The sequence below is a fragment of the Aulonocara stuartgranti genome (genome assembly GCF_965226115.1).
Source record: "Aulonocara stuartgranti genome assembly, chromosome: 22".
Lineage (NCBI taxonomy): Eukaryota > Metazoa > Chordata > Actinopteri > Cichliformes > Cichlidae > Aulonocara > Aulonocara stuartgranti.
Window position 1 is genome coordinate 7,700,705 of NC_138957.1, and position 22,139 is coordinate 7,722,843.

Here is a 22,139-nt window from a genome sequence, read left to right on the forward strand (position 1 = left end):
TTATTTATTTATTTATTTTCTTTTTTTTATTCTTTCTATTATTTTTTTAGCTAACCTGCTAGATAGCTAGCCACATACAGTTTGCCTGTGTGTGAACTCTCTTGATCAAGTTGGATAATCTTTGATTGAGCGCGTGACGTGAGACGTTCCAGGAAGTGTTGGGAAACATTACAGACGGGCAGGACAGCGAAGAAGAAACAATGGTGATGTAGGGACACCGCAAACAAAAAATGCTGTTTCATTTCAGGGGCTTTTTATACATTTTCAGGAGAGTCGTGTGTTTCCTATAACGACTTAAGTTCAGCCCGTGCTAAAACGCTCACAAGCATCAGCAGTGTTGAGTCAAGGAAATGGGAAACGCAGAGTAAATGACCGTACTGCAGTGACTGCACAACCGCTGCTTTTGTACGGAAGCTCATTGTTTACTGCTCATTGTTTCCGCTATTGTAACGTCAGCCCCGGATACGTCGTTTGTGCTTCATTGCTCTGTTTATGATGGCGTGGCATTAGCTGCTGTTTCTCAGTCATGCGTGGAAAACACGGATGCTTCTCTCCCGATCTCAAAGCCACATCGAGGAACCGGAGGAGGATCAACAGCCAAAAATAGTCTCTAGAGCCACTGACAGCCAGCTGACGTCTCTTCGCTTATTCCGCCGACGAACAGCATGGAAGATGAGTTGTTTGACCAGATCCTCACCGTGTTTAACAACCTGGTGGCGTGGGTCGCTGCCGGTGCCATGGTGTTCGGTGGGGTGGTGCCCTACATCCCCCAGTACAGAGACATCCGCCTGACCCAGAATGCAGAGGGCTTCTCCACCTACGTATGCCTGGTGCTGCTGGTGGCAAACATCCTGAGGATACTCTTCAGGTAACAAACTCTCACATCCTTTGAGAGCTTGTGAGGTTGTTATGGGGGGCTTCGGATATTCTCTTATATTCAGCTTTTAAAAAAAAGAGATCCTCTTACACTGCATGTTAACCGACTCATAGAGGAAAAGCGGCCTGCTGGGTTGAATGCACTGCAAACAGTCTGCTGGTTACTGTTAAACACCAAACTGTAGTTTACCTCTGAACAGTATTCAACTTATAGCAGACAAGACTCGCTTTTCCTTTTATTTTTTTATACAGTGGTTATAATGGTGGATATTAAATGAGGCCACAGAAATAATGATGTAGAGACTTGTACATATAATGTGGATAACCCGAGGCACAAAAATACACAGTTTACGATAAGAGCCGTGCATTGTGGCTCTGTAGTGCAGTAGTTTGCATGTTTGCCTAACAAGCAAAAGTTTCCTGGTTCAGTCCCAGGATGAGATACAGATCCCTTGGCGGTTGTGTCAGGAAGAGCACCTGGTTTAAAAATCCAACAGGTTAAGTATGCAGCGCTGTGGCAACCCTGTGTGAATAAGTGAGCAGCTAAAAGTAGCTTTAATCATGCAAAGCTACTCTATTAGAGTCCAAGCATTAATACACTGTATTGCCAAAAGTATTTGCTCGTCTGCCTTCACACGCATATAAACGTAAGTGACGCCCCATTCTTAATCCATAGAGTTTAATATGATTTTGCCCACTCTTTGCACCAATAGCAACTCTTCTAGGAAGGCTTTCCACATGGTTTAGGAGTGTGTCTATAGAAGTTTATGATCATCCTTCCAGAACCACATTTTTGAGTGCAGATGCTGATGTTGGACAATAAAACCTGGCCCTAAGTCATCCCAGAGGTATTCTGTCAGGTTGAGGTCAGCCAAGTTCTTCCACACCTTTTCCACACCGCTTATCCTTGGTATGCTGAAGCAGTAAGAGTTCCTTTTGCTGGAGCTAAGGGCCCAAGCCCAACTCCTGGAAAACAACCCCACACTATAATCCCTCCTCCACTGAACTTTACATTTGGTACACTGGAGTCAGACAAGTATCGGTCTGCTGGCAACCGCCAAACCCAGACTCGTCCACCAGGTTGTCAGAAAGACAAATGTGATTTGTCACTCCAGAGACCTTACTGCTCTAGGATCCAGTGGTGTCCTTTACACCACTGCATCCAAGGCTTTGCATTGTGCTTGTTGATGTAAGGCTTGGATGCAGCTGCTGGGCCATGGAAACCCATTCTGTGGAGCTCTCCATGAAATGTTCTTGAGCTGATCCAAAGACCACATGAGTTTTGGAGGTCTGTAACGACTCTACACACTATGCCCCTCAGCATCTGCTGACCCCGCTCTGTGATTTTACATTGCCTGCCACTTCATGGCTGAGTTGCTGTCATTCGCTTCCTTTTTGTTATAAAACCACTAAAAGCTCAGGAAAATTTTACAGCTGGACATGTTACACAGGCGGTATCCTATCAGTGTACTACACTGGAGTTCACTGAGCTCCTAAGAACGACCCGTTCCTTCGGCATATCTAGCCTCTTGATTTTATACACCTGTGGCCTTAGATGTGATTAGAATTCAATGATTTGAATGAATATGGTGTAATATGCACTTAGGAATGAGTGTAATAGGTCCCCTTGAAGGTCTGGTGACCAGCAAATGGGTGAGAGAACCATAGGGTAAATATGAAATCTTAAAATCCACATATTGTTTTCTTCTTCTTTAGATTTGGACGCTACTTTGAGACGCTGCTGCTGTGGCAGAGCATCATCATGATCTGCACAATGCTCATCATGCTGAACCTGTGCACCAACGTCCGCATGGCCACTGAACTCAGCACGAAGAGGCGCTCCTTCTTAGGTCAGAACACCCAGGCGGTGCCACTTTACCGTGCAGATAAGGCTCAGATTAGTGTGTGTGAGTGTGTGAGAGGCTGGTGATTGTTGCCTGTGATCTCCTGTGCAGGTTTTTCTTTCTAAAACTATATAAAATAAGCTTTCTGAAGCTGGTTTTATATTGCGCTTAGTTCAAATAAGTGATATAGGATGATGGGGTAAAATATATTACTAACCATGAAACTTTCCAGGCTGATTACTGACATTAAGGTGATTACATTTTGTAATGTTTGTCATAAAGTTATTCATAACCCACACAGGGAAACGCTTGATTCTGTTTTGTGACATTTATCCCTTTGTAAACAAACACAAACAGCTGCCCTTTGTTGTCTGATACGCCGTGCTGGGCATGCTACAAGTTCCTGCTTACTTTGAGGAAATTTGACTAAACCTGGCTGCTAATATGAAGAGGCTCAATGTCAGATAATGGGAGAGTATCAGTTAAACTAGCGTGGGCAGGATTAAATATAATCCAGTGTAAAAGGAAAACATGGAGACACTGTTTTATAATCAGAGCCTCACACATTTCTTTTTAAGTCGATAACAATAGTTGGCGACTCTAAAATCTGATACTTCAGCGAATATACATAGACAGGTTTGCTTAAAATTCGTATTGTGTACTTCTATCTTTATGAGTCAGTGCTAAAACAGCACAACAGTACAGTTTAAATGCACAGGATCAGCTGGTTGTGGCATTTGAAATGCTGTTGCTAACAGGACAGTTGCCCTCTGGTGGACAAACTGTGCAACATCAACACAATGTTTCTCCTGTCAACTTTTTTTTGGTTCATTTCTCAGTTGTTATAAATGCTGATAATTAGCAAAAGCTAATACCGGCCAATACCATCAGCCTGTCAATATAACTGGAGCATATGTCAGGAAGTGCAGTGCAATAAAACAAGTTTTATCCATCAGCCTTTAGGATAGATTGTTAATTTTACTAAATGTAATGACATTTTTGAGCTTTGTTACTTTAACTGAAGCTTCAGACTCATGTCTGATTGCAAAACACGAGAAAAACAATAGCTGTCCTGTGATTCTGCTATCTGACATCTAAAATGATCACACAGAGGAAGTTTGAAACAACAGGAAGTCTCTTGTCTGTCTCTTCTCTTCCACAGCTGGTCTCCGTCAGTCACTGATCATTCACTCAGTGAACAGCACACAGAGAGAGACAGAGGGACCGTTTAGTGCCAGGTTTTTTTTGTATTTTGGCCAAATGTGTAGTTAGTGCATTTTGCCTCAGTAGGACAGTGTAGCTTCATGTTTAAGTGTCTACACCAAGCAGCAACTGTCATAGAAATTCCAAACTTCCAGTGAAGTAAACCTAAGATGTGAAAAACAAAGTAAAAAAAAAAAAAAATTTAACTGCTGAGTTAGATTAGATTGTTAGGCTTAGCTTAAATACTGAAGTCAGGGCTAAAGGCTTTATTTTTCAGTTTTTGTACAAATGTGTGTATTTAATCCACAATCATTCACTGCTTCCTGTAACCCGGAGGACTGTATAGTGAGTTTATCTGCAAAATTGAAGGAACAAATACATTGGAGACTACAGGGTTCATTTTCTCAGCATTGTGAACTTTATAATTGTAGTCACGCAATTAAAATGTTACCAGTCAACGTTAACTTGATCAATAAATACACATCATGCCAAGCATATTCATTTAAATGAAAAGACACAAATACTCTGGTAGATTATATCGCGCTGCTCTCTTTCATCTTTGGTCTGCAATGCTTGGGTCGTGGCCATCGACTGTACTGTAAACTCTTTTTTGGGTTTTTTTTAGAAGTTTTGAGACACAGTACGGTCAGACGACACCCTAGGAGCAAGCATTAGGTGACAGTGGGATGGAAAAACTTCCTTTTGACAGGATGAACCCTCTGGCAGAATCAGGGTCAGTGCGGGGCGGCCATTTGCTGCGACCAGTTGGGGGGTGAGGGGGCGGCTGTTTTCCATTGTGGAAGTGATTAATGCGAATGATTAAATGCAGAGTGGTGTATAAACACAGAGAGTGAAAGGGAGTGAAGAAGAAACACCAGGAAGCTCCCAGCAGCCTAGGCCAACTGCATCACAACTAAGTGATGGTTCAGGGTCACCTGATCCAGCCTCAACTATATATTGAAAAAAGGAAAGTTTTAATTTTTAGCTTAATCTTAAAAGCAAAGAGCGTGTCTGTCTCCTGAATCCAAACTGGTTCAGAGGTGAAAGCAATGTTTAAAATAATTTTCCCAACATCACATGTTCCTATAAATGTGTGTGTATGTGTGCGTTTGTTTGTGTTTTGTTTTGTGTGGGGAAGCTAAAGAAATATTTGTTATTGAAAATATAACTGAAAAGTTTGAAAGCGTCACAGCTCTGCATCACACCATCTTGAAATATTAAGCCCGTGTCAGGTACATGTGACACTACAGATAAACATCGTCCTCACTAAGCCAGATGTCGGCTCATTCCAAGGTCTGGCTAATAGGTTTGTGTGTGAAATATGCTTTTATGGAGCTTTTATGTATCCTTTGGTAGTAACGGCTACGTTTAAAGAATAACATGACGAAGGCTATTTTATGTCTTCCTATGGAACAAAAACTGTGCAGCAGAAGCTGTGAAGATGAGCAAGCTTAGTGCAATAAATGCTAAAACAAATAAAGTAAAAGGAATGTAAGACGATTGGAAAAATAGAACTTTGGACTTTGCAGATGTCACCAGATTTGTGGATTAAAACACCTTGAATTAAGTTACATTACTGAACTCAAAATTTTATTGATTGTTTATTAGCTATAAAGGTTATGCATCTGAGGAAGCTAAGCAGGTGGGAACACTCCTAACCTCACAGATCACTGGTGTAACAAATCACAGAATCAGTGAGTTCTGTAATTTGACAAAGATCAACTCCAGCTTTGCTGAAGAAAACCAAGCTCTATTTTTTTCTTTTTTGTCTATATATTTTTTGTTTTTTTTGTCTGTAGCCACAGACATTAAGGACGAGGAGGTCAGAATCCCTAAGAGGCTCTTTCTGGGTATGTACTTACTGTGTCTGTCATGAAACATCAGTCGTAGTTCATCTGCCTCTCCCATCTCCACTCCCGTGTGTCTTGTGCATGGTGATAACCCTGCCTGGCTCTCATTCACAGCCCACCCGTCTCACTAACTGACACCGACTAACAGTTTCCAATGAGTTGACGTGAAGCATGAGCCCCTTTCTCTCGCATGTTTTTGAATGATCGAGCACATTAACTGTTTGTCGATTATAGAAACTGTTGTGATGCTCTACAGCATGTTTCACTGCACGCCCTTAGTGCACAACAACGTAGGAAGAAAAAGAAGCTAATCCTGTTAGACCTGCATACTGCCACTAGTTTACAGTAGTTACTGTACTCATGTCATTGAGTTACAGTATGAAGTAACTCAATGAAATATACTCATGTTACTGTGATGTTTATGTATTTTGAAAAGCAATAATTGATCTTGACGAAGTGCAAAAGACAAAAAGGAAAATCACTGCATCATGAAACACAGTCACAAAATGTTGTTGTGTTTGTTTTGTTGTTGTGATTTTGTTTTCTTTTTCTGAAATGTCGTGTTTTCTGATTTGTCTTTGTGTTTCGCACTTCAGGGCCAGCATACAAGCAAAATTAACTTTTGTGTATGAATAATAACCTTTCAGCTGCGGCATGTTGATTTTTATTCTGGACTAATACAGTAATGTAAAGCACATTGTTGAAAGGCTGCAAAATCAAACACTAATGACTTTTAATTAATGCTTAATTAATGATTTTGAATTAATGCTGTCTTCCTACTGGCTGACTTCAATACTTTCAGTACAGTGTAAACCCAAACAGAACTCGACACATTTAAAGAGGACTCAGGACTTATGTTGCTGAACTTACAAGTCAAGCTGCATTTAAAGTAAACTCAAATATTCTCATTTGAATTGACGAATCCCAGCGTATTACTTGGGATTAAATTAAAATGGTGAGACTCGTATCCGCTATCTAATACATTTAAAGTATATTTTGTACTTCTTTATTTTTCTGTTGACCAAAGAATTACTCCATACTTGTTTTTCTGACATGGTGTGGATCGTCAACTCGGCGACCCACTGCACTCTTTGTGTCACAGTTTTGCTAATCTAATATAAAGGTAAATGACACGCAGTCCGAACTGAACCCATATATTTTATTTAAAAAATAAACCATAGGAAGCATGTGAAATGTTTAAGAAAAAAAAAGTAAAATATATGCTTTCATAGTTTAGGTTATTTACATATTTGTCTAACAAGTGAAAAATGTCTGGTTGAATCCAAGGAGGAGATACAAACCCCCATTTACCAGTTTACCACTGTGTAGCATCTCCTTTTAACAACAGTCCAAAAAAGCATGGGAACTGATGAGACCAGTTGGACTTCAGGAAGATTAATTTTGTTACATTCCTGTGTAATTTAGGATTCCAGCTAATCCACAGTATTTGCTCTGCTTATTGCTATTTGTTTCAAGATCACCAGATATTTTCATTTAATGAGAGAAATTGCCCTTCTTTTGTAATAGTCTAAACGACTGTGGCATATAGAGTCCTGCCTAAAAAACTTTAGCCACCCTTCATTTCTTTATATTTCGATAGGAAAATGGAAATTATGATATATCAAAATGTGCAAACACATATGGAAATTTATTTTTCATAGATTCAATAAAAGAAATGGGAACAAATTATTTTCTCTGGAAACAGCATGTTGGTATCAAAGTGCCTAAAGATACAATTTGTTCTCTTTAGGGTATCTGTAGACACAACACCAGTTCACATTTTAGTTAGGTGCCTTTTCTGTGTTTGAATGATTGATAGGTCAATGTTAAGTGGCCTAGCAAACAAAAGCAGTCCTCTGAAAATGATCAGAAAGTGAGTGGAATAAGCAGCCAATGTTCAAAGAAAAACTTCAGAAAGCCTGGAGAACTATTGCTCAAGTCCGCTTTTCTATAAAGACAAGAAATTCTGGCTCCTTCTAATTAAAATACTAATAAATGAGAAGTAATCAAGATTTGTACACAGTCATATACATATGTTTAAATGTGTATATACTTGCAATTGGTATACACAGTTCAATTGGGACACAGCATGAAGAGAGGGCTGTTGTTTTTGCGATGGACACTAGATGGCAGAAGGAAACCATAGATGTGCGAATTGAAAAGGCAGCATGCACTTTTAGTTCAGCGTGTCCGAATACAGAACAAACTTCCCTGTTTAGTTTGTAGTGCACAGTAGACAACATGGACAGAATTGCTGTTTTCCTGTCATGAAAAAGTCAGAGCGCAGAATCGTTTTTCATTAGCGTCATTGCTTCTTTGATTCAGTGTGTTCTGACCTGTGTGTGTTGCTGCTGCGTGACTTTGACCACATGTGGAAGCTGCCATCGCTGGGCTCTGAATGGTCATCGATCAGTGAGCTCTGCCAAGTGTCATTAGACCCTTGCTGACAGAAAGCCATGTTCTTTGATCGCAGCTTTGCTGCCTTGCTGCTGTTCATTGATTCACTATTGAAAATATCAAGAGCAAGCATGCTGTAGTCCACCGTCGATAAAAAGTGAGAAAATACACAGGGAGAAAAGACTGTTAGATCAAAACTGCGGCACAGAACAAACACATTAGAGAGAGCAGATATTCGGTTCACACCATGTCGCTCTGTAGTGACTCACTGTGGTGCTGTTTAGTCCTCAGGACAGTTTCTCAACCTGTGCATTTGTCTGACTGTCCAGTTTGTTCCCTTTGCGTTCTCGGAGCCTCAATAATACCTCATTTGTTCTCATAAGAGCACAGCAGCATTATCACACCAGGCACCTTCATGAAACAGCAGGACATTTGCACCTAGACAGACAAAATGTAGGTGACTTTTAATAGAACTTCCCAGGACTGCCCAAAGGAAGCTGCAATAAATGTGATAAGCTGCAACCTTTCTATATACAGGTGCCTCAGACTCACTCACATATGTGTGCGTCAGTGCTGGACTGTAAGTCTTTTGTTGTGGCATGTGTAGTTTTGAGAGAGAAGTTAAGTCCTGGTGTAATAGCAGCTCAGTGTGATTTATGTGCAAGACTGCCTGCTGCAATCCTTTAAGAAGATTAAAAGATCAGATCATTTGGCTGTGTCTGAAGCAGAAATGCTGGCAATCACTCAGGTGGAGGTAAAAGGATTTGGGGGGAAAAAGCAGGAAGACAGTGCAAAAGTTTGTTTTTGAGTCAAACTTTTTAGAGGATCTATAAGAGGAGGCAACAAGGAAACCAAAATGTGAAACTCTACTCCACCATGACAGGAACTGTGTTGGTTCCCTAAAGGGTGCAGCTCTCTCCGTCACATCCACACTTTCATTTGTTTTGAGCTCCATTCAGTCATCTAAGTCATTTGATTTTTATATTAGGCCTTTTATTACTTCTGTGAATGCAAATATCTGACATTTTTGCATTTGTTCCAGTCAGCACATCTACACAGAGCTCCAGGGTTGGAGCAGGGGAAATTAGTTTAGTATGGAAACCCGAAAGCTTTAGCAACAGTTTTAACAGATGGGTCAGTGTACTTGTACTTACTTTAACTCCTGATTTTTACTCGGCTATCAGCTACAAAGTTACATATGCAGGGTGTTATTATGAAGAAGCTGAGTATCTATCTTCAACCCATCTTTACTTTGATGGTGTTGTCCTTTCTTTTGGAATCTCATCATCATGATTAACTTGATGATGAAGAACATTCTGCTTCCTGACACATCTTCTTAAGGCGCATCCACACATGAAGCAACTAGCAGTCACATGGCAACCAGAGACCACTGAAAGTCAGTAACACCAAGAGACTTCAAATGACTGCTAACAGAATAACCATTGATGACATGAACTGGGTCGAGCTTTGAGACAAGCCACTGAAGCACCAACCAGTGAGAGCTAAGAAGATATATGACATATCAGTGAATGCTAAACACATTAGAAGAGTACCAAGGCAACAGAAGCCTACAATGTCCACTAGCGACTGGCCATTAATGACAAAGCGATGAGCAGATCACTTCCCTGACATCCTACTGTGAACTACACTGGAAAATGGAAACCTGGCAGTGTAAAGGGAATGCTGGGTATCAGTGTTGGTGACTTTTAGAACGTCTACATCAGGGGTGTCCAACTCCAGGCCTCAAGTGATTAGTTCATTATCAGGCCTCTGGAGAACTACAAGACATGAGGAGGTCATTTAGCCATTTAAATCAGCTGTGTTGGATCAAGGACACATCTAAAACCTGCAGGACACCGGCCCTCGAGGCCTGGAGTTGGACACCCCTGGTCTACATAAACACAAATTCATTCAGAGTCCAGTCACAACCACACATTCCTACACAAATAGTGACAGGGTTGCTGCAAAATGACTGTCACCTGTACAGTGCTGCAGACTGAATAGAGTTGGAGAAAATGGACTGGTAATATTAACTAGGCAATTTTAGACTCCATGGCAAAACACAATATATATCTTAGTATTTCTATGAAGTCGGCGAAACACAAGCCGTTCTGGGTTCTTTATGTTCCTTCTCAGTCATGTGGCTACACCCAGATGGTATACAATCCCAAATTCTTTTTTTTAATTTAAGATTTTCTTTGATGTAAAAAAAAAAAAAAAAATTAGTAAAAGTCCAAATGTAAAAAGGAGTCTCTTTTTGTAGCATTTTTCCCACAAAAAGAAAAGCGTCCCTGTGCTGATGTGGTGAAGAATTTAATAACTACAGTTATGTTATGTGATTATGTCACAAGGATTCAGTGGTCCCATATCACAGAGATGTTGGCCTAATGATGTTATGGAGGTACATGGCAATACAAAAGATTTCCATTTCTTTCTATTGTCTGGGAATGGCTCATTGCTCATTTTGGTCCCATGGGGGTCTGCACCTGTATAGCTTCATTGGGTTTGGCAGCTTAGAATATATCACCTTATCCTGTAGGTGAAGTTATCCATTCCCTACAGGCAGGAAGGAGCTGAACTTTTAGACTGAATGTGGAGGAAGTTGCTGTGACTTGGCAGTGAAAGCCTATTAGTCACCGTGAAAAAGCTACCTGTCCAAATTTCAGAAAATGAAGCCCGCTGCGAACCAGGTTCAATTTCCCAGGTTGTTATAACCGTCTTTTATAATAATGTTCTCGCTTGTCCCACGGGTGCTTTTGAGTGACAGCCATTATTTCAACTACCCCCTTAGACTTTTCTGGGGCCTAACTGAAGCTGGCAGGAAACAGCCGGTAAACAAGCGATTGGAATCGCCAGCTCTGACCCGTGCCTTCCTACACATGTACCGCAACCCTGCGGGACTACAAACTGAGACATTCGGCCACCGCAGGGAGTCTATTGTGTGCAGCTTCAGTCTGTTCCCACACAATGCCACAACGGCTGCCACACAGCATGGGGATTAAAGGGGAAGGCAAGAATTCCCCCGGGCACGCAAGTGGCACAGCAAGAGAGGGTGTATGGTAGGGAATGGCCAAGGTACACTACAGTAATAAACATCCATTTGTGGTCGCTGTGAAGTGGGCCGACAGACTACTTTTAAAAAATGTTTGCTACTTTTCAGTGCTGAAGGCAAATAAGTCTCCAGAAATTGCACATGCATGATTGAAAGCTGATTACGAGGCAGCACCGACGTGAAGGAGCGCATTTACTGAAATAGGAAGCTGAAATTGCACAACAGTTAAGATGCATGTCCCGGTCACAGTGTTTGCCTTTTATTTGCGAAGGTTAACAGTCTTCATTTGAAAGGTGTTGCAGAATCGGTGATCATGCAGTCAGGTTGCAAGATGGAAAAAAATGAAGCTTTCATTTCATGCTAAGGCATGAAATGAAAGCCTCTCCAGCCCCCGGTTCATTACATCAGTGAAAACTGGGAGAGAAGTCAAGAAAAAGAAATCCTGTCGATACATTAGTGCTCACACATTTACATCGAGAAAGAGAACAAATGATGTTATGGCTCAAAAAGGTTAGGGTGCAGTATGAAATTACCTTTATTAATTAGCCTTACACAGTGCAGCTTTCAGGTTTCTTTTTGGGGGGTTTTAACTCGATTGTATAGGTAACAGTGAGGCTACACACTGCACTACTACTAAGTAGCAGAAGAGCTGATATAGGAGAGGCATTCCACTGCCTATTAATTACATCTATACATCCATTTTCTTAACTTGGTGTATCATGCAGTCTTTCACAGGACTAACAGAGAGCATCCACACTCATGTTCACATCTGTGGCTAATTTTGAATTACTAATGGTTATGTGATGCAATGCAAAATACTTTATTTATACTGTATTTGGAAAATTGTTTCTTACAGCAGCTGAATTTATTGACGTTTTTATTTTTATTATTATTATTATTTTCTCATTTGCACCTACGGTCAATTTAGAATCACCAATATGTCTAACCCCATGTATGACTTTGGACTGTGGGAGGCGAGAGTACCTGGAGAGAATCCACTCTGACACAGGAAGAGCATGCAAACTAAGCACTTTTTATTTTTCAATTTCCTGAATAAGATATATCCTGATATATCTGGAATCAAACAAAACCCCACCCTTGTTCTTTAGATTATCTTGCAGGGAAGCCAGTTTTCCTCATAAAAGGTCAGGATTCTCCAAATACATGCCGATATACATCCTGCTGGTAAAGGATGTATATCGGGACATATACTCTTGATGGTTCCATTTCCAAACCATAAATGCAACTTATCACAACAGGAATGTATCTGAGTTGAACATGGACATTATACTTGGTTACAGACAACATTGAAAAGTAAATATTCCTGTCATAATTCTTTGAGGTCTGCTTAAAGTCTGTTTGAAGTGCATATGCAGAGCTGGTGCATTTTGGTAGACAGCCAAAGAAAAGCTTACCACAAAACGGAAAAGTTATGACAAATCAGACTATAAGGCAAAAAGAAAGTGCAGCTTTATGGTTTCATGGACAAAAGAATTTCTGTGGCTGCAATATGACGAGCTAAATAACCAGGGCTGCACATAAGTGGTCCGCAGGTGCGCATTCGCTGTCAAAATAAAAAACACGCACAAGGGTTAGGGTTAAATTTAAAAACTGTACTTTTGAGTTAAAATATATATTTATAATTTTAATAAATGACAAATTAAAAAGGCATGAACATTTTTTTGTATCGAAAAAATATTGAACCGTGACACCAAAGTACCGAACCGTGAATTTTGTGTATCGTTGCACCCCTAATATATATATATATATATATATATATATATATATATATAACTCATTCAGTTAAAAGCATGATGGAAATTGCCTAAATGAAGAATTTTACGACAAGGAGCAGGTGCATCTAGTACAGGTTAAACTGCTGCAAAAACCCACAGAGCCCAGCAGCCAGTGCAACAAATTCTGGATCTTTGGCTTTTCGTTAGCAGTTAGCATTAGCAGCACATGCTGCGTCTGATGTGAAAGGACCTATATGCTGCGCACTGTGACTCACAGCAATGGTCCCGGGTCAGCCCTGACTTTGTGTTAAGCTAATCCTAAAGTAATAATGGTTTTTCTAACCACTGACATACCACAACTTTATCCTTTCAACAGCTGCTGAAAGTTAGGTGACCTAGCTTCTATCGGATATTTATATAGAGATCCTCCTCCAGCTTCAAACTGTATTACCCTTCAAGGACCTGAAGCTCCATAAAGCACCCCTCCGACAGCCAAACCCATCTGTTCCCTGATTGGTCAATGTCATGTCAATCACAAATTTAACTATCCAATCAGATGAAAGGAAGAAAAATAGGGTCAAAATTCGTACTTGTAACTTGAAACTTGAGTGCAGAGTTTGACACTTATTTTTTGGCAAAGTCCACACACAAATCTTTTTTACGCATACACATCTTTTTTACACACACACACAAATTCTTTTTACACATACAAATCCTGATTTACAAGTACAAAATATTTATGACCACAATTTGAGCCCATACTGGCACCCATTGTTTTCATTACCGGCAGTCACATGTGGTTCCTACCATATATTCAGTTTTGTACTTGTGGTGTGATGGCTTTAGCTCTAGGTTGGTGTTGAACGATGTTTGATTGCCCTTCATCACTTCTGACTATATTTGGCTGTTATCACAGAGTGCCAGCCTGGTGCTGGCTGGCCCAGATTCATAGTCCTTTGGCTCAGCTGCAAGCAGGGCTTCACAACCACACCAGATATCTACGCCTGCAGTATAAACACTGCTTTAGAGCACACATAACAGCTGTCTGTGGGTATTCTTAATTAAACTCAGAACAGGAGTAAGTACATGCTCCAGCGTACCACTGAAAGCTCCACTTTCCTTTTGTTCAATACTATATTGTGTTACCATCTTGGATACTGATTTTTTTTTTCCATGGTAAAATCTTAGTGTGTGCTGGATTGGCAGGCTATGACCTGCTTTAAATGGCTCTTTGAGAATTCAATTACATTTGTTGTATTTGTTTAGCTTTGCTTTCAAAGAGATACAATTGAATTGGCTCAGTTTTAAAGAGCTGGGTTTCTGGCACAGTTTCGTAAATATATGTGGAAATGCCATCGAAATGTCAGAATCGGTTGCCATTAATTCTGTAATGAAACAACCATCCATTCACTCTTAAACTCAAATGTCATAAACATTCCCACTCTTTTACTTCAGATTTTATCAAGTCTGTGTGAAATTTAAAAAAAAAAAAGAAAGGGATTGTCCAATTCAGGCATTTGGCTAAGCAATGGTTGGCATTTGGTATTGTTTTCTGTTTTTCTTCTGCAGTTCATAGGCTTTTCTCAGGAGGCCTATACAGGCCTATGCAGTTGGCCTTCGTGGAGCACTTAGATGTGCCATTTAGATAAGCAAAGCCTCATTTAGACATGATTAAGTAAATCAGCTCGATTACATTTGTTGCTTGTAGAAATTGCATTTGCGATGCAGCAGTGGGAGTTCAGCCATGATTGGACTTTCATGGTTAAAGCTTTCACTCTCCTAATTTTTTACTTGTGTTGTGGTTTCACTGCCTTAATACAATAACGATATATCGCATGTGTTTAGTCATCAAAGACTTTATAGGCAAAGTTGAATTAATGTCACCGTTTCCTTCAGTTAAAGTTGAGTCTTGGGCGATGAAGCCGGGAGACATAACAGTGTGATTAGTATTGGCTTGTTTGCTTATTACAGGAAGACAGTGCTGCTGTGATCAGATTCTTTACCTAATAATTACATACACAAGAATGCACATGAGAGGCACTGGGACTGATAACAGGGTTTAAATCATTCATCAGTGTCTCTATTCCCATTCATCCCATTACTACAACGGAAAAGAAACACAACCTCGGCTGACCGTCACACACTCCTTTCACAGTTTTTCACCACATTCTCTCTTCCTCCCCCTCATCCACTCATCAAGACCACAAGTAAAATGTTTCTGTTTTACAAGAATCTTAATGAGAACTGATTCCAGTGGGGACCGGCTCAGATATTTGTTGCATGGTAACATGGTGTGTGTTCTGATTATGAGAAGGGAATTGTGACATATTAATTTTTGTAGTTATTTAATTAAATAAAAAATAACAGCAGTAGTTTGTTTGATTTTATCAACTTGAGGCTTCAATAAATAAATAAATAAAAACAGAGAGGATTAGTAGATGATCCCTTGTCTCCAGTGCTGGAAAACAAGAAATTGGCACCACAAAATTGCCTTTGACTATTAAACGATGAATCGAACATCATTTCCAAATGGTAATAAGCATTTGGGATTTTAATTATGAATGTTAAAATTCTGCCCTACCTATAAGAAAAATACACCTTCTACACAAGAAATATTACAACTTAATGTGCAGATTACTAAAAGGTTTGCAGAGCTCATCCACTGAGGATGAAGCTTTTTTTTAATTAAATTACAAGTTACAAGAACATTTACCCCGAATGCAACGATTTAATGACGTATTCTGGGGTACTGTTTTCAGAATTTTGGCAATAAAAATATCCTAACAGAGTAAATCCAACTGAATTCACCTGATTAGGGTCATGTATTTAAATTTCATTTAATTACATCAGATGAAAGTGTCTCCACAGTAAAAGAAGGCCATGTCTTCCTGGTCAGGGGCTAATTTAACTCCATCTGATTAGGTGTAGGTATTTTAACTCACCTGGTTAGGCTTAGGCACTTAGCAATTAGGATCAACCCAGTGGTTCCAGTGGTGACCATTGGTGGCATGGTGGTGCGGTGAACAGCATTTCCTGGTTAAATCACCGACTCGGGCCTTTTGCATGGAGTTTGCATTAATCTATATGTTGATGTGAGATAAATAATGAGCTTGAAGTGTACAGAATAAAGCACTGCATCAATGCATAGTTAAATGTGGCCAATAGTCTGAAGGACTTTGAGTATTCAGTAAAGCTGCATCAAAACATGGAGGATTGCTTATCACAGATCACTGTGAAGCCTGACGGTTGGTCAGTAGTGAACATTCCAGGAGCCAGTTATCTGGGAAACCATCGAATGTTTTTATTGGCCTGTCAAATATCAGTCACTGGTATCGTGTGTGCTCATTGGTTGCCAGCATAATTTTTTAAAATCGTAATCACATGAATTTACTGACTTTTTATAGTCTCTGGTTTTAACGGATGCATCTTAAGATTGGAAAAGCAGTATATAAATAAAAGTGCCTTCCATAGTTGGGATTAGACCATTAGGAACCATTTTTTTAAATGAATCTTTTTAGAAGAATGATTTTTAAACTCATTTCTGTGTCTCTCATGTTATGCACCTTTAGATTTTGACTGGAACTACTTCTGGTCATGGAGTCGTTTTGTGGACTATGTGCAGTGCGTGCTGGCCTTCACTCTGGTGGCAGCGTACATCACCTACCTCCTCCTGGACTCGGTTTTGTTCGTGGAGACTTTGGGATTCCTGGCAGTCTTCACCGAAGCAATGCTGGGTACACCGCAGCTCTACTGCAACTATCAGAACAAATCCACAGAAGGCATGAGGTACATCTGCCATTTTCATAAAGAATCCACTTTATGTATTCAGTCATGAGGGGATGCAATGGATTAAAAACTTGGATCTTGAAAGCAGACTCAAAGCAAGCATTGTGGGAATATTTGGATTAGAAGAAAGGCAGATGAAAGCAGTACTGAACTCTTAGATCTTTTTCCCAATTGTATCAGCAATGACCTTCTAGAGCTCAGTCAAAGTGCTTGTGAAGATTTTATTAAGATTGGTATTCTCATATATACATCCCAGTGACTGAGCCCTACCAAAACACAAAGCAGACAGTTATTAGACAATACATATGTGCTCTGCTGTTTTGGCGTTGAGCTCAGATGACAAGTTGAGGTATCTCCATGTGTTTTTTGGTCAAATTCCTGAGCAAAAAGCTTTGTTTGTGGAGAAACCAAAGAGTAGCTAACAGCATTTGGAGGGCTTGGAAGTCATTTTTACCCTTACCCTTAGCCGCTACAATACTTGCAGCTCGTTTTATGAATGCTCACCATTCGAAATACTGTAACAAAAAATTATTACACCAGGCAGTGACTTTGAGCCACTGTAACACCCTTATTCTTTTCTTCTTCTGACGTTCTGTTGTAAATCTGCTGCTGTGTGTGAGATGATTATCCTGTTGCATGAGATGACCCCACATTTGACTCTAGAATACTTTGGTAGACAGAGGAGTAACTCAGGAGCTGCAAAATAGCCCAAATCATCACACTTCCACCGCCGTGCTTGACAGTGGGTTAGGGTTAGGGTTTGCGCTGATGTGCTGTGTTTGGTTTTCGACAAACGTGCTACAGTGCATTATGGTCAGACATCTCCACTTTGATCTCGTCTATAAAAGGAACATTTTTCCAGATGTCTTGTAGTTTGTTCAGTGCAAATTTGGGACGATTTATGTTTTTTAAAGATCTTTGTTACAAATAAGCTGCAACCATTAAGCTTGTTCATGATATAATTAGCCAGTTGTTTAATTACTTGTTGCTTAGACATATAAAACAGCCAGCAAGAGTTTGTAAAACAAATGTACTTCAAAAATAGAAAAAAGGAATCAATCTTAAAAACTACTGAACCCATCAGTTGCTCAGCTGACACTGGTCTATTTATGTATGCAAGCCTGCAATTTTCAACAACACTGTCATCATGAAAGACACATTGATCCGGGCGGCTTTTTAAGCTTGTTATTGGTGGTGCAAATCTAAATGGAAAAAACATCCCAGAAGGTATGCAGTTCTCAGGAAAGCACCCTAATTGGCAGTTCCCGCTAGAGGGTCCCAAGAAATCTTTTGTCCAAAAATGCAGTATGACACTGTGAAAGTTAAGCCACGCCCCCAAATTCAGTTGACAGATGTGTCCTGCAGGGACCTGGGATTTTAACTGGATAACAAACATTTGACCCAAATGTTCTCACCACTAAAATTTCAAAAGTTCTGACATGACGTAAAGGTTCAAATCTCTCATCTTAGAATGGAAACAAGGAACCTTACACACTGTATTCCTATTCATTTTAGTTGTTTATCAGACTGTATTAATGTTAGACTACAACCCCCCCCCCCCCCCCCAAAATCAGAAGATGGGAGATAATAAGACCCAAACTTAGAAAAGGATAGACTCAGTCTTCAGGCTTCTTAGAGAAGTTTGCCACTATAATCAACTTTAAATGCAGAATGGTTATTGGCCAACACGCTCTTATTTTCATCAACTACTTAGGTCTTCAGTGTAATTTATCGAGAGTCAGCCCAATGAAAATTAAAACAGATTTAGTCCTGTCCTCGATTAATGATACTGTCTTTGCCCTGTTAAATAATGTTTCTTTTGTGAGTGCCGCTTCCATCACAGACAGCTCTGTGGCTGTACAGCAGCACACCGTAATGATTCCAGATGATATTGTCGCACATGTGATCATTAACACTGACACATGCTTATTAAGTATCTCTGGCACCTGAAGTAAGAGCACGGCTCACAGCAACCATGTGTTAATTCAGCCTGACAATTGGCTATCTGAAGTTTTGCCTGAGAATCAGTATGGTAATGAAGTATTCTGTTTCCCCACGTCAGTTGCTAATGTGTCATTTAGGCTCATTAATGAAGATCTGCATCAAGCCTCAGGCTGTAATTAGAGACTGTGATATAATATTGATTTTTTGAAAGCATATACAGTTTCAGAATTGGCCCTAGCAGCTCTCTGAGCTGTGGCCAAGCCCTGGTAACTGCTTTTTGGAATTGTATACTTTGTTACAGTAATTGCAGGCATGGATTTAAAAAGAACCCACAGAGAATCCATATGATTAAACTAGATTTAGATAGAGATGTTTAAGTTGCTAAAAGTACTTGGAAAGATTAAACTGATGATGTCCATATGAAAAGACCTGTTCATCTGAGATTGTTCACAGAACATGCAATAAAAAGCTTTCTCACAGTGTGTGTCCTGCCTTAGAGCAGAACCCCACACACGCACACTCATATACCCTCCTCTCTGCTGGTTGACTTTCTGCGGCAGACAGATAACAGAGCTCCAGCAGGGCTGCCTGTCCACTTAACCGGCCATGACAGCTCCCACGCTGGGCCTTTCCATACCCTCTCTGTCCAATGCCTTATTTATTTTTGATTTCCTTATATTTTCTGCCCACCCGACACTCTCTCCACTACCAACATTGTCCTTTAAGCTCTCTACACTGTGTGATTGCTGAAGGACCCCACACTCAGTTGTTCTTATATTGCTAAATCTGGTGCATTTTGTGATTTTTGTGTGATTAGAAAGTGTTTCTTACTTGTTTGCTAGGTTCCTCTTCCCCTGACAAAGTTAGCTGTTTTCTACACTGCATTTCGACAAACCTGTAGGCAAAGGTTGTAAACATTATTTTGGGTCAGGGCAGGCATAATGGTATCTCTATGGTGCATTGGAGACTGTCTGTGCTCTCAGTTGTACTCTGTAAAATATATTTTAGATGCTCTAAAGGAATATGTTGGTTTTTGTGCTGCTTTTATGACTGAGTTTCTTGTTCTGGCCTGTAGAAAAGAATTTTATTCTTCTGAAGTACTGACAGCACACAGAAATGTTTGTCATTGATGTTGATAGGAAGAACCATATATGCTGCTGTCAAAACAGGAGGAAAAAAATTTTGTGGGAAAATACATCATGATGGAATTACAGGCAAATAGCCAACAGCCGTTTTAATCATAGATTTAATCGGGCTCTACGACGTGTTCCACTATCTGTATTTACAAAAAGATTGCAATGGCAAGAAGTGGGAACTCTCTTTTACGCAGTCTTGTCATTGCAGTTGCTGATTTTTGTGACTCACCGTGTTGCTTATGAATTTCTAGGAGTTTCTTTCTCATCTTGATTCATTTAATTAAACTCGGCCCTATATGTTACACACTGTTATGGCCCGTCTAGGGGTGGCCAGACCACAACATAAGGGTGATCCATCCTCGTCAGACCCCGAGCAGCCACATCACACAATTGGTGGCATTAATAGTAGTTTAATAATGATTTATTTACAATATGTTGATTCATTAGGTCACTTGACACAAAAGAACTAGCTGGCTATAGCTTCGGGGTGGACCTAACGCCAAAACAACAAACAAAAGGAGCCTATCTCGAGGATTTACCAAACTTAACTGACCAAAAGAATCAAACTAAATGAAAGCAACTTGCCTCCCTAACGACGAAAAACAGGAGAAAACTATAATCAAACAAAAAGGCAGTCCACCCCTACATGCTCCTGTACTCCTGGTCTGCTGGTTGGAATGAGGTGAGGATGAATGACTGGCCGTCCATGGCGGTGTCATCATATGAGCCATCTCCAGCTGGTTAGCCAATCCGTATGATCCTTCTTCTGGTTCCACCAATCACGGAGAGGTACCTGTACACTGAGATTTGCATATTAAACAGCATTACATCAGGAGTCGTAACACACATAGTCACATGACAAAGAACATTTATTCTGAGCTCTGTACAGCCCAGCAAAGAAGTAAGTACACTCTTACTACTTCCTTAGGAATTAAGAGGGCAGATGCATGTTAACACAATGCTACAATCTCACCAGGAGTGGTTATCCAAGCAAAATGACTTCAAGATCACATCAGAGGAAAAAAAAACCCCAAAAAAACAAGTGCTATATCTTAGCATGTTAAATTTTAGGTTTATACCTTGTTAGATATCAGGTATGAGCTGTCAAACAAGTGACCAGTTCAGATGTTGTCGGTAGAAAGAAAGCCTAACTACAGAGGTACTGTAAACACTACTGTAAGCCGGAATAGTGTAGCTAGCTAGACTTCTGAGATAAAGTAAATTTTGTTGTCTTATATTGTAGATTAATGCTTTCCAGTAAAACTAACCAAAGTCTCCCCCCCCCCCCCCCTCATTGCAGCAGATGGCTGCCTTTCCCTTTGCCCTAGTTTTGCTCCAGGTTTCTTCCTGTTAAAAGGGAGTTATTCTTTCCCACTGTCACGATTCCCTATAAAGTGCCTGTACATAGGGAATGACGACTCTTACTTTGAGATTAATAAAATGGAACTGAATTAAACATCAGTTTCATTAGTTTAAAGTTTTTCACTTTAACCATATTACCTTGCCATGACAACAGATTCCTTTTTATTTTCTGCTGTGTACAGTCAGTTCAGTGAGTAATCGTATAGGATCTTTGTCGCTGCATCTACATCTAACTAACCACCACTATGTTTTCATGGGATCACAAGTTATTGAATAATTAACCGATTAAGGTAAATAGTAGGGGTGCAACGATACATAAAATTCACAGTTCGGTTCGATACTTTGGTGTCATGGTTCGATATTTTTTCGATACAAAAAAATGTTCATGCTTTTTTAATTTGTCATTTATTAAAATTATAACTATATATTTTAACTCAAACGTACAGTTTTTAAATTTAATGTTGCTGAAACAAGTAGTAATAAAAAAAATAATTCTATCTGATCGAGAAATCACTCATCTTTGGAAAAGAGAGTTTATTACAGAGAAATGGCTCTTTCCAAAATAAAAGCTATACTACAGTATACGCTTCTTCTGGGCTATATTCTCAGCAGCATATTAAACATATCAGGTCCCCATAAGGAGAATCATGTGCTAACGGCTGTCTAAATGACTCGGGTAAAGTTTGTAGCATGCGTGCTTGTTGTTTTTGTCTCCTTCCACTTGTCTTTGCACTAGGATGATGTCGGAGTAAATGTGCAGTCATATTCGTTGTGTTCCCACTAGTGCTGTCAGCGTTAATCTGAAATGACGTTAACGCCACAACACGGCAAATCTCCGTTAACGAGCTACCGCGGATCACCCCGTGCGTGGGGCTGGATGGGTCAACACGTTAACGAGCAAACTGCGCTAACGCAGTAGTTCCCACCCATGTAATTGAGCATTGCGTGGCACA

At 40.0% G+C, this 22,139-nt stretch overlaps 1 protein-coding gene across 2 annotated transcripts in view; it reads left to right on the plus strand.

The window, feature by feature from the left end:
- The first annotated feature begins 42 nt into the window (after positions 1-42).
- Positions 43-22,139, plus strand: part of slc66a2 (solute carrier family 66 member 2) — a 37,828-nt gene continuing 15,731 nt past the window's right edge. The window contains exons 1-4 of one of the 2 annotated variants that reach the window (XM_082520739.1): positions 43-868; positions 2,593-2,726; positions 5,723-5,773; positions 16,528-16,744. In XM_082520739.1, coding sequence (XP_082376865.1) covers positions 666-868; positions 2,593-2,726; positions 5,723-5,773; positions 16,528-16,744 — 605 coding nt within the window. In that variant the 5' untranslated portion in view covers positions 43-665. The remainder of the gene's footprint in view (positions 869-2,592; positions 2,727-5,722; positions 5,774-16,527; positions 16,745-22,139) is intronic. The other variant, XM_082520740.1, reaches the window with a different exon arrangement.